This window comes from Ceratotherium simum, chromosome 11 (genome assembly GCF_057802395.1).
Source record: "Ceratotherium simum simum isolate JZ-2026a chromosome 11, ASM5780239v1, whole genome shotgun sequence".
Taxonomy (NCBI): domain Eukaryota; kingdom Metazoa; phylum Chordata; class Mammalia; order Perissodactyla; family Rhinocerotidae; genus Ceratotherium; species Ceratotherium simum.
The window spans coordinates 29,702,570-29,716,557 of NC_141910.1; the positions used below are offsets into that span (position 1 = coordinate 29,702,570).

General features: G+C 43.7%; 1 protein-coding gene across 2 annotated transcripts in view; it reads right to left on the reverse strand.

The window, feature by feature from the left end:
* Positions 1 to 13,988, reverse strand: part of SPTBN1 (spectrin beta, non-erythrocytic 1) — a 192,096-nt gene that overhangs the window by 92,994 nt on the left and 85,114 nt on the right. Inside the window, exon 1 of one of the 2 annotated variants that reach the window (XM_014792290.2) lies at positions 12,405 to 12,944. The exons of the other annotated variant lie outside the window; for it this stretch is intronic. Coding sequence (XP_014647776.1) covers positions 12,405 to 12,513 — 109 coding nt within the window. The 5' untranslated portion in view covers positions 12,514 to 12,944. Of the gene's footprint in view, positions 1 to 12,404; positions 12,945 to 13,988 lie in introns of those variants that run through there. 2 annotated transcript variants of the gene reach the window in all.

Sequence of the window (13,988 nt, forward strand, 5' to 3'; positions counted from 1 at the left end):
TCACAAAGGAACCAGCTCCAGAGCCAGAGCCCAGCAGGTCACTGCCTAGTCCCCCTCCCTCAACTCCAGCCCTCTCCCTTCCCAAAAAGCCATCTGAATTTACTACCCTGATAAAGACTGCAGTATGTGGTTCCGTGGCCAAGAACTTCTAGTCAAATTTGGCTATAGTCAAGGCCACTGCTGAATGAGTATGACTTTAAAGACATATTCGAAAGTTAGAAGCTGCATTCATTTCACAGGCACACAATATAAACCTCTGGATGGCCACCACACCTAGAAGAGTGGACTTCAGTTTTGCGGGGTACACTTGGACCTCTTTTGCTATGTGACTAGATTACATTAACGTAACCCTTACACTTTCTCCAGGTCCAACTACTCTTGCCCCATCCCACTCAAAGGAAAGAAAACAACAAAAAAAGAAGAGAGGACCTGATGTTTAATTAATTTCTAGGGAACTGTTTCTCTCTCTCCAAGTACTTCAGTATCGTGGGCCTCTCCTCTCCTCCCCACCCAACGTAAGCAAATTCCCCAGTGCCCTGCAGGGTACAGAGCCTCTATGAGGGAGGTCCCTCAGGTCCTATCAAAATTTCATTTTATCAAAAAAGTAGACCCAGATAAGCCCTTCCTGAAGTTACAGTTTAGCCACATCATAGGGCCAAAATCATTACTGCGTGATTCATTCTTTCATTCAACACATTATTATATGGCTGCTGAGGCCATCTCTTTTCTCAGGAGAGAAGAGGCAATAGAAAGAAAGATCCACTAACTCATTTTAAAAAAAAAGTATTACTGCCTTCATTACTTTACTCATTCATTTATTCCCTTATTTATGAGACATTTATTTATGCGGCCAGCACTAGGAAGGACACAGGGATGAACACACACACAGACACTGTCCTCGTATGTGGTAACAGATACTTTCACATATAATTAGGGTGACCCACCACCCAGCTTCTCTGGGACTCGGGGAGATTCCCCGGACATGGAACGGCCAGCGCTAAAACCAGGAAAGTCTCTGGCAAACCAGGATGAGTTGGTCACCCTATTAGTACAATATACTGATTTAAGCTTCATAACCACTCCATGGTCTTTTTATTCGTCCCAGTTTTTAACAGATGAAGAAAATGGAGCACAGTGAGGTCACTGGTGGAACCAAGATTTTAATGTTGGCTTATGTGAATCCATGGCCCATGTGCTTTCTACCACCTTGTGTTTCTGAAATGAGAGCTCAAACGTCCTAACACTGATCACAGCCTCTGACAGCCCTGGACAGCCCTCCTCACCATACCACCACGCCAGGTTCTGATCATGTGGCTCCCCTGGCCACCCCCACCCACTCTCTACCACAGACTCGGTGCAGCTGGGATTTCATCTGCTTGGCAGTTGTTTGCAGATAATGCATAATCTCCCTCTACCACTGCTAGACTGAATTTTTTTATAGCAAGTCGTTTAAACCTCTGTAGGAATAAATGTCTCCCTCAATAGAAATCAGGGCACCGTTTTCAAGCACCAGAAACATACTTTGCACTAGACTTGTATTCACCTCTCAACTACATACATTCAAGCTAGCAATCTATAGAAACTCATTGCCATCTAACAGTTCAAACAGACTAGGCAGACTTTCAAAGACTGCATCTACTTCAAAATAGACCTTCAAAGTTTCTCTTAAAAAAAAAAATACCTAATGCAAAATGTCAAGGCCACATTCCAAGAGATAACCACCATTTGCATGTCAGTGTCACAAAAACAATGTCTATGATTTGTATAAGGATTTCAGGCAAAGCACATACACACACACACTCTTGCAACTAGTCTGTGTTTAAACAGATAGCTCTCACTCCAAAATTCCATCACAATTGCACTCTCAGTGTGAGTGTGTGGGGGAGGGGTAAAATTCGCCCAAATGATGACACAGCCCATGTAATTTCCTTGCCACCAGAGAAGAACAGAGCCTCCAGACTTTTTATGTTTTGCTCACATTCTTCATGAATAAAGCGTGTCTCAGTGATCCTCAAATTAACTTTCCACTTGCATCATTTCAGCATTAAAAAGGGACTTTAAGGCCAGATCTTTCAGAAGGCCTTTGTGAAACCAAATATAGGCTGGCCTGGGTCTCCATGCTACTGTGATTACCGGATTTGCTACTTAAAGGTCCTGTGCCTCTTGAAAACAAGGCTGGGAGAGAGAGAGAGAGGCTAAGAAAGGCCTTTCAAAAGCAAACACAGTAGAGGCATTCAACAACCTGTGGAGGGCAGTTAATACGAGCTTGGCTACAGTAGTCCTCTCTAACAAAGTGCTGGACGCTCTGGCTTCAGCAGTAACTGCTCCAGATGCTTTTTATGAACTTCGGAGAAGCACCACCATTGTGACCTTCAACCTACATCAAAAGTCACCAGACTCAAGTGACTACCGTCAACCCTGTGTACTTTCTAAAGGGGAACATAAAAGAAGGTGTTTCAGTTGGCTGCACTTTCAGGCAAACTAAACATTCTTCTAACATGCTGAAGGAAACCACACCCAGAACAGGTTTCAGGGTGGGGGTGGGGGTTGAGACACTCAACTCAAGTTCAGAAGACTGGCCCCTGCTGAGCCCTGCTTTGCCATTTAACCAGGACCAGTAATAAAGGCTGACATTGATTACTGAGGGCCCACTATGTACCAGGTACCATGTCAGACACAGTTTCCATGGAGAATCTCACTTATTCTTACAACAATCTTATTACACAGAATGTCTATTACCTCCATCCCATAGATAACAGGCTCAGATTGGTAAATAAACTGCCCTGATTTGGAAAGCAATTTGGCAATATTTGGCAAGAGGCATAGAAATAATCACATATGAAAAGTCTGTGATACAACGTTAAATAAAAAATACAAGCAAGACACCAAGACCAAACAATCTGTATAATGATTATAATAGTGTTAAATTATAGATGCATATAGCTAAGAACTATCGGAAAGTTAAGATTTGCTGGGATTGCAGGATCTTACATGAACTATTATTTCATTTTTATTTCTGTTGAAAGTGTCATAGTATGGCTATGAAATAATAAATATATAAAAAGAATTTTAGAGTACTACAAAGAACAGCTAGAAATCTAACTGTATCCATTAATGACCTTCAACCCTGCCTTTGAAAGAACATCATCTGAGTCATCTCCTGACTACTGGTGCTTTCATTATCTGCACCCCTTCCGTCACCAAGGTTCTGGTGTGGTGCCATCAAGAACAGAAGTCACTTACCTCCTCCACCCCTTTTCTTTCTTCTTCTAAGGGACAAAACCTTCCAGCCAACAAGTTTCAGCAGGTGCTTTTTCTCTCCCACCTAAATCAATGCCCAGTAATTTTAAAGCTTCACCTGCAGACTCACAGGAAATGAGCACTTATCAAGTAACAGATACTTAACGTATTTCAAATCCACTTCTAACACCAAAAGTCGGAGGCACTGCTAGGTAAGTTTGATACATGTGAAACTGGACTAAAGTCTAACCAACTGCAAGAACAGCAACATTCATTTAATATATGATCATTTTACTGAGATGGAATGTGGGGGAAGGGGGGATATTTTTGCTTTCAAAAAAAATAGTTTAAAATTATATAAAAGAGTGAAGTCATAAAGCAGGTATGGACTTAATAAGCCTCTACATCCCAGGACACCATGCTGAATTTCTGGAAGAACTGAGAGAAATGGGCCCTGAGTATTTTCGTAATTCTCCATTAATACCAAATGGGTAAATGAAAAGAAACTGTTTTTTTAACATCACAGATTTCTAGAACTGCAGGATTAGCAAGTAAAAAAACCCCAGCCAAATTCTACAAAGACTTACAAAACTAGGAATAAACCAACTATGTTTTTAAAGCTCTGCAATCTCCTAGGGTAATACTAAACTTTCTTTAATTATTATATATTTGGATGCAAGATTATTTTCTTTTTTGTGAGGAAGACCAGCCCTGAGCTAACATCCATGCCAATCCTACTCTTTTTGCTGAGGAAGACTGGCCCTGGGCTAACATCCATGCCCATCTTCCTCCACTTTATATGGGACGGGGCCACAGCATGGCTTGACAAATGGTGCCTCGGTGCACGCCGGGGATCTGAACCCTGGGCCGCTGCAGCGGAGCGCACACACTTAACCCCTACGCCACAGGGCCAGCCCCTACAAGATTATTTTTATAGTTAGTTAAAATTACCCAGTTTACTTAAAAGAAAAAACCCCACAAAACTACCTTTAATGCAGACTTTATACAAAACATATAAACTTTAAACCTCAGAAAGGTCATAATCTTTCTGGGACTATTTCCTTCTCTGTTTATAGGGGTAGAGGAGCAAGTAGAGATGATTTCCAAGGCAGCACTTCTTAAACTCGAAGGTGCATGCAAACCACTCAGGCATCTTGTTAAAATGAGGTTCTGACTCAGCAGGTCTCGGGTGGGCCTGAGACTCTGCATTTCTAACCAATTCCCAGGTCATCTACAGACCACACTGAGTGATAAGATTCTAAGTACCCTGCAGTTCAAAATCCAAGGGAGGCTATGTTGCTTCTAAGTTTCTCACCCCACAAATGCAACAGCCGCCTCACTGCTCTCCCGTCTCTTCTCTTGACCACCCTCCAAAACAATCACACTCAGAAGTCAGACCGGCTTTCTTTAAAAACACAAAGTCACAACAAGTCACTCTCCTCTTTAAAACCCTTCAGTAGCTTCCCACTGCCTGACACTTCCAAACTCCTTAACCTGATTCAAGGGACCATGCGCCCTCCGGCCTTTGTCAATTATCCTTCTAGAACCCTCCTACTAGCCCTCCCTCACTCTGCACTCTAAACTCTGGCCACTCTGAACCTGCTCAAATTCCCCTTCCTGGTCCCTCACCTGGAGTTTTATTTCTCCAACTGTTTTTATTCACCAGTCAGCTCAGAGCCAGCAAGCCCAGTGTTGTGGAAACACGCTTACACCTTCTCTAACCAGAGGACAGCTGCTTGTTGAAAAGCAGGCAATCAATAAATACTTGTTAATAAACAAACAAGCCCTCTCTTTTTTTAAATCAGTTTTATTTTACTAGTTTATTTCTTAGGATTCTTCTTGCTCTAAAGTAGCCTAGATTAGTGACTACTAAGCTATTAAATGGCAAGTTCTTTGCACCCATGAAATGGTTTAACAATTGTCAATTTTTAGTTAAGCCAATCCAGCAAAGAAGACTGAAGTTAGAAAAATGCTTACCATGCCCCTATCATTTATTTCCCCCATCATTAGTTTTTCATAGCTGGGGCCTAAGAGTTGAAAGAAACTTGTCAGGCAAGAGAGAGAAAAGGCACCAAGACCTAAAAATGGCTGCAATCTGCCTAGCTTATTTTGATAACGTGCATAAGTGTAATTCCAGTATGAACAGATGTATGGCTGTGAAGCTAGCGTTAATTGAAAACTTGAAGTTGTCATTATTCACATTTTTCAAAAGAGAGGAAAATGAACCCTGAAGTCCACTATTTAAATTGCTGTACAATACTCGAATTCTTAGGGTTCATCTATATGTAGAAATTTTCCTTAAAAAAAAAAATGATTATGGAAACAATAACCATACTTTACATTTTTAATAGTATATGAACGTTTTCAAGGAAACTTCACATAGATTACGGCATGTGCTGTTCAACACACCCTGGAAGGTAAACCTGGCCGGCATTCAGATAAGGAAAGCAGCCCAGATCTTCAGATATCCCAGAAAGGGTTGTGGCCAGGTGCCACCTGCCTCCTTTCCAGATGTCAAGTTGCTGGGACTTTTATTTTTTATTTATTTATTGTTTTGTGAGGAAGATCAGCCCTGAGCTAACATCTGCCAATCCTCCCCTTTTTGATGAGGAAGACTGGCCCTGGGCTAACATCCGTGCCCATCTTCCTCCACTTTATATGGGAGGCCGCCACAGCATGGCTTGACAAGTGGTGCGTCGGTACACGCCCGGGATCCGAACTGGCGAACCCCAGGCCGCCGCAGCAGAGCACACACACTTAACGGCTTGCGCCACCAGGCCGGCCCTGGGACTTTTATTTTTAAGGTTAAATCCAACAGATTCTTGATTAAGAATCTAAAAGGAACTAAACTAGATGCCTTACCGAACTGTCCTAGGAACCTACACATGCTATTACTTTTAACTCTATTTTTTCTAAACTTACATCTCTTTCTAGATTGGTCTTCACACCAACTCGGTGGGGGAACCGGGACAAATAATTGACCACATTTGACAGATGAGGTGGCTGAGGCCTACAGACGTTAAATGGCTTCTCTGATTTAGCAGAATAGAGCCCATTCCTGGCTAGTTAAATGCCTTTTTCTCTCTATTACATAATTTTGTTCTAAAACATACTTTTCCAGAACTCTTCAGTCTTCAATAAGAAATCAGATGTAATATCTGCTCCCATTTGGGAACAATTCATGCAGTCTGTTCTTCCCCGTCTTCCCTCTGCCACCTCCCAAACCGCAAAGATTGTATGGCTGATCCAATAAGGGAGTATTTCTCAAACTTGAGTGTGCATCAAAGTTACCTGGCAGGCTAGTGAAAAATACCTAGTACGGGCCCCACCCCCAGAGTTTCTGATTCAGTAGGTCAGAAGTAGGGCCTGAGAATTTCTCTTGCTGGCAAGTTCCCAGGTCATGTTGATGCTGCTGGTCTGGAGACCTCAATTTGAGAACCACTGTAATAAAGCAGTCCATAACATTAACTTCATCTATTTCCTCTTTAACAAAGACTTAGTGACTGCTACATGTAAGAAAAGACTTAGTGACTGCCACACATAAGACAGGTTATGTCAGACTTTTGTCTTTATGCTCTCAGACATCGTGAAATGTAGGGAAAACAAAGAGGCAAACTCAAACTGTAACCAAAAGCAGTATGTGAAAATCACAGAACGACCAAGTGCTTAAACTTTAAATCTTAAAGGAAGGGAATCCAAGCAGGGATTCTGACCTCCCCTCAGACTGGGAATACTTAGAATTAACTGGCATCTGAACTGAACCTCAAAAGAATGATCCTGACATGAGAAATAATTCCCAGTGGAAGAAACCAGAAGAGTAGGGTCTCAAGGGTAGGAAAATGCAGGGTAGGATTGGGGAATCCTAAATACCACCGAATAAGGAGGAGCTGAAACTGGAGATGTGAAAGTCAGCTGAAGTCAAATGACATTGTAGTCAAATCCCAAAAGTTTTTGCGCAGAGGAGAGCTCTTATCAGGGCTGGGCTTGAGGGAGGCTAGGACAGCTGTATGGGGGCTTTAGGAAACGCAGGAAGAGACTAAAACAAAGGAAGAGGGAGTGGGGCTGTGAACAGACCCCCTTCCAGGCCCACAGCGTGAGAAGAGGTGATGTTCTGGAACACAGTCATCCAGAAATCTTCCTCAGCAGTCAGGATGTTTTGAGTCCCATTATTTCACTACCCTAAGAAAAGTTGCATCTTTTCCAAAAAGGGAATTATGTATCACCCTCCTCTTCTTCCTAGCTGGCCTCCAAGAGCCCCTTTAATGGTCGTCCCAGTCAAACATTGGATTTAAGCAAAAAGAATCGGTGTTCCTTTAACTGTCAGCATCCCTAGCCCACCAAAAACTGAGAGCACCACGTGTCCAGAAATCTGAGCAGTTCTGAGTTCATTAATTTTCTATGCCATCAGAATGTATTCATGATATCTGGGTAACGGGTGTCGTGGCTCATACCTAACCCATACACTTTGCGGTTATAGGAGGAGGTCAAATTTGGAGTCAGAAAACCTGGATTCTGGAGAGGTAGCCTCATACCAGCTGATCTTAATCCAATGGTCTGTTTATCCATAAAAAGTAAGAGAATATCCACCCCATGAGATTATTAATACTAATATTATGCACACTTACTTAGAACTTAGCAAGTACTAGATCCCATGCTGGGTACTTTGAATAATCTCATTTAGTTAATTATGCAACATGACATATTAAAGTGCTACACACATTAATAAAAATAATAATTATTATTACTACATCATTCAAAAAGGATTCTAATTCACAAATCTGTTGGGAACTTCTTAATTTTGAGCTCAAACTCTGGCAAACTGGTGAAAGGAGTTGTTTTTTTAATTTGTGACTTATCCCACAAAGTTATCTGGGCTTAGAAAAACTACAGTATCATAGTATTGGCAGGTATCCAGACCAAAAAGTCAATCTTCTATGCTTTCATTAAACCCAAATACGTTCTTATAAATCTTGCCCCCCCCGAAAAAAAACAGGGTTATCATTTGTCATCAGCTCTTCTCACTGTCACAGTGGGAAATATTTGAAGACTATTACTTTATATCTAAGAACTTAAAATTTTCTTCATGACAAACAGGTGTAAACTCAGCAATCTTCTTTCTCTGAAGTTAAAGAAATTACACAAGACAAACATCTAGATACCATAACAAACTGAAAAGTTCTTAAAAGCTTAAGAATAAATTTTCTTCATGATCCACAGGTATAAAACCAGCAATATTCTTTCCCTAATAGTTAAGAAATCAAAACAAAAAAATGAAGAAATTCAACAAGGCAACTCTGAGCTAGCACGTAATAAACCTGAGTAATACATTCCCACGGCCTGAAACTTTTTAGTCTCCCTTTATGTCCCAATGAAGACCACTCCACAGCTCTTTCCGGACAGTGGGACAAATTCATTGAGCCATGACACCTAAGAGAAAGCACCTTCCACAGAAATACCAGGTGCTAGATGTCATGTCAGGGTTAGGCTGCAAAAAAGGCAGAAAAAGTTCATTTGGATGCTTTTCAACTAGATGCTGTCTTCATTAAAATTTCACTGCCTGAGCCAACAGAATCAGTACTCTGTGGGGCAGGTAGGCAGGAAAAGAAATCAGGTTAGGGTGGGCATTTCACAATGTCACCTCATTATTTTTTTGCAGAAAAACATAATATTAATACCTAGAAGTCTGGGCGGAGAAAGTTCGAGAACAACAATGTGCAGCCTGAGCTCAGTAATGCCTGCGACCCTGGACAAGCTATTTGACTCTATCTTCTCATCTTTAAAACCTTATAGCTATGATATGAAGACAAGATAAAATACCATATTTAAAGCTCCTACTAACATGTCTGGTATATGGTAAGCATTCAATGAAATCTTGTTCCCACCAACCCCAACGGAGGAGACAAGGAGAAGCTTTCAGGAATAACTGGAATTCACAAATAGTCTTATAAAATTGTAGGAAAGATTTCTATAGGTAAAATGAAAGGATGGGGCATCTGAGCCAGAAGGTCAACAATGAAGGCAAAACCCAGGGCTTGGTTTTATGAAGAGCTGCAGGCCTGCCTACCTGGAAGATTTGACTGGAATGTAAGAGCTGGAATAGGAAGTCGGTGGGGTGGGGCCGTTTGGGGAAGGGTCCTGAATGCCAAGCTAAGGAATCTAGAATTTATACAGTAGGCACAAGCAACAGTTTCTGAGTAGAAGAGTAGCAGGAGTATTTTCCTATAAGGAGTTAGCTAGCTGATGTGAAACCGGAGAAAAAGTATTATGAACCTCTCTGTTACCTCAAACACATTTTTCTAAACATGTGAGATTAAGTTTTGTCATATTTCAGTATTCCTCTCTTATTTAAAAAAGAAAAACAAAACAACTAATTCAACTTGATCAGATACATGAACAGACTCTGAGGAAAGTGGTAGCTTAATTTTGCAGGTGAAAAATTTGCAAGCGAGAGAGCACGCATTGGGTGTGTCTGTTAGGTGTGTGCTGGGTGTTGGTGGTTAACGTCTGAAGCCATCAGAGGCTGAAGGTCCTGCCTCTTGTCTTATACCAGGAGCATTACTGTGATAGATATCACTCTGCATCGCAGTCCTTTAAGTCAATGAGGTTTTGGTTTTAACCATATTTATTCACTTACCTACAAATCTCTCGAAACTACTTTATCTAAGTAGACCAGACTCATTTTAACATCCTACTTCCCTTAGCTGGAACATCACATCTCATCCCATGGTCCCTCCCCAAATTTTTAGGATCCAGTGTGAAAATATTTGAAACCAGCAAAAATGCAGAAATACCTCATGAGATCACAGCACTCTGAGACTCTTAGGCATAGATGCTAAATTAATAAATTCATATAAAAGGCATTAAAAAAAACCTATACAGATTCAGAGGTGCAGCTTGTCAATATTGGGTTATAAGTGCTAGGAAGAATTATACCCAGAAAACTGAAAAAAGCAGCTTTGTAGGCATGTACAAAACTAAATAAGCAGATAGAATTTATGTTATCAAAGATGTGATGATTGAAAGAATTACAAATAAAAACAAAACACCAAATTGGGGGTGGGGGGATGGGGAAAAGTTTTATCAAAAATTCTCCTAAAGTTGCTTAAAATGCAATCAGTTACATTTGTTACTAAGGACTGTGCCAAATGTTTGTAATTCTTCTGGGATCCACCAGACTTGAGAGTTAATTCACCCTTTCTCAGTTCCTCAACATGGGTGGTTTTCTGTTACAGAAATACCAACACTAAACTTGTGCAACTCCTAAACCACAATACTCAGAAATAAGAAAGTTATCTAGAACTAAATTACCGGACAAAGGTCATTGGAAAAAAAAAAGCCACCACACAAAATGTGAAGCCCACCTCTTTTGAAGGGATTTCTTTGAGACACATGAGGAAAACTATTAGGCGCATGTGATTATTTCTTTTTTTTTTTAATTTAAATTTTACTCTGTCCAGAGAGGACAGTTTAAGACATTTCCTGTGTGTAAACTCCACCCTTCTCAGTGAGCAGTTTTACAACCATCCTCAAACCTTTCAGAATAACAGTCTTTTGTTATGGGTGGGCCTATGGATACACTCCTCCCCACACCTTGTATTTCTTGGTTTTGCATTCCTTCTGAGACTAGAGGAGTAGGCTGACTGGACATCAGTGATAGGTTTTCTGATGGAGGATCCCCCAAGGGTGCTTTCTCCTTGGTGTGTGACACAATGAAGCGGGGAGCCTGGGTCATTTGAAGAAGAGGTGCATTCTGAATTCTCAGAATCTGAAACTGTGGGGCTCCTAACATAGACCCAGAAGATAATAGAAACACACCTCCCACTTCTCTATCACTTGCGAATACCCCCAACAGCCTTGGTCCCCTCAAGTTTTCCAAAAAAGCAAATTCCACCTTGGAAGAGCTCAAGAGGAATGAACCAAAGACACAGAACCATTCCCTGGAGGGAACGGAGATTCCTCTTAGCTAACTGCCCCAGGAATGCAGCACAGCCTAGCAAATGTTTAAAATCATGTCCTGTCCTGCCTCTTGTTTTCCAGAAAAGTGTCATTACTGTCAACTATTTCACAAGACAAATAAACTTATGAATGAAATACATCCTCCCCCCTTTCCCAATGAAAACATTCTAGGACTGAGCTGCTTGCTTCCTTCCTTCCTCCTCCTCCTCACAGGAACCACATTTGGGGCACTGAGAAGAGTTAAAATAAGAAACATACACAGTCTGCAAAGGCTATTCCACAGCACTAGAGCCATTCCCGGCCTACTACTGATTCCAGGGGCTTCCAAACGGAAGCAGTTCTGTTTTCAGTTATGAATCCTTTTTCATGTATAAGCTCTGAGACACTGCTGGCCAGGCCCACTGGCTGGGCAGGATACAGGGGCCACCCCGGCCGCAGGCTGCGGGCCCGTCATCCCACACACTGCTGCACACAGGACCCTGCTCTCCATAAAAATATGTGTGGTAAAATATCGGAGTCCTTCAATTATTTCAGACTAATATAGTCTCCAAGAAACCTGTAATTGATCCAACTAATCCAACCCATAACACTGGAATGACAATAACTGGTTTTCATTATAAATTACATAGCCCACTAAATTGATGGGAAGGCTCTCCCCCCAACACAATACATCAAAAGAGTTAAAATTAAGCTTCGGAATCAAAACTGTAATTTACCCAAGACTTAGGAACAAAAAGACCACTCCCTCCTCCCTTTTGCTATTGTTCTACAGGACTGGGTGTCGAGCAGTGCACTTTACACCTTTAGGCTTCCCAGAGGTAAGAGGCTGGGGGCTGGGAGACAGAGGCGACCCGGAATCAAATACTTGCATACCAATAGGTCTACTGGCACTGATCTACTGCGATACACAGATAGCTAAAAGGGCAAAAAATGTGTATGCAGTGGGCAGCGGACACCTGACAACCAAGAGAGCCAAAAGGACACTGGAGAGAGGGGGGGGCTCCAAATGGTGGCGTTTCTGGAGTAGGGAGTAAGAAACCGGCTCCTTTAAGCAGCGAATGGGGTGCTCGCAGCCAACCAGAGGCTTTGGGGCCGGGCCATGCAGCCGCCCGTCTTCATTAGGGTCAAGTACCATATGGCACAAATAAAGCCTCAGAACCCCCGGAGGCACGGCCCCAGGCAGGCCCGGCCTTTGGGAGGCGGCTTACCTTGTAGCTGCTTGAATCTCCCCTCAAGCTGGTTGTAGTTGTAAGGCACCTGCCCCGTGTAAGACGGCGACAGCGGCGCGGATATGCTAGACGTCCTCTGCAATTCCATTATGCCCGGCGTAACGCCCTGGCGGGCTGCACGGTGGAAATCCCGCTCCGGCCCCCTCCAACCCCCATCCAACACACAGCAGCTTCCGCACGGCTTGGCTCCCGGCCCCTGCAAAAAGGGCTGGACCTTAAGGAAGCCCCATTCCAGTCTGAAAGTCCAGCAGGGTGATCTGATAGGGAGTTGGCTGCAGAAGAGTCCACCTCAGCCCGGCCAGGAGTTACCACACACGCATCTAATTCCTGGTCGCCTTCTTTCCTTTTGCGGCCCTTGGCTAGAAGCTTGACATAAATTACCAAGGAAGAGCGGGAGGACGGAGAGAGGGAGGCGCAAGTCCGACTTAGAAATTTTTTAAAATATGGCCAGTCCTAAGCATGCCCCAGTCGCCGAGCCCCGGAGCTGGCGGGAGCAGCGCGCACACCTCCTCCGGGCGGCCGTCGGTTTGTAATTTAATCAGGAGCCACTCGCGCTGCGCGGTGCGCTGGGCGGTGATGTCACCTGATTAGCATAACAGCATTGTAGAGGAAACGCAGGCTGTACCACGAGGAGGGGCGCGGGGGAGGCCGCCGGCCCCCACCCACCGGCCGCCCGCACGGCCCGCGGCGCCCTCGCTGTCCGGAGCCACCGACCCCTGGGCCGGGCCCAGGACGCGCCCGCCGCGGTGGTGCCTTCCCAAACAAAGCTGCTGGAATTACAATCTTTTGTTGAGAGCCTCACGTAACGGAAAAGTCTCCAATTACTATCACACGAAACGGAGGCGGCCGGGAGGGCAGGGAGCCCCGCAGGTCCCCGGCCTCGGTGGCTCACCCACCGTTCAGCGTCGGCGGAGATAATACGGCCACGAGGGCCGCGCACCTGGGCGCGCGGGCGTCCCCAATGCGCGGGCGCCAACCACACGGCGGCCGCCGGCCCGTGTAAAAGTAAAACAAAGTCACACTGGGCGCTGTGCGGGGCCACAGTGCCGGGAGGCCTGCGTGAGGGCTCACGATAGAATCTTAACAGACTTCTGCTGCCATCATGGGATGTTAAGCTGGAGGTTTTCTGGGATAACACTGGCCCTATAATAGTAATTCCATGCAAGGAAGACTCATGGGAGCACCGACTTGCAAAGCATTGTGGGAGAAAGGTACACAGATAAACACCTTAAGGATCCCGAACCTGGAGGAGTTTCTGAGCCGATCTGGAGATAAGAGAACAAATATTACCCTCAAATTTCCCATCCAAGTACTAACCAGGCCCGACCCTGCTTACCTTCCCAGATCCAACAGGTCGGGCGCGTTCAGGGTGGTTTGGCTGTAAACTCAAATCTTACTTTTATTGTCCAACAAGGCCTCTAAACTTGTGGGTTCTTCAAAATTTTTAAACTCCCCTCCTCCTTAGCTACTTCTTCCACCAATGTAAACCAAAAATAAAGTCCTCTACAGAGAAGATAACAGTGATCAAAATGTATTCTTGGGAAATAATTGACGCGTCTCCCC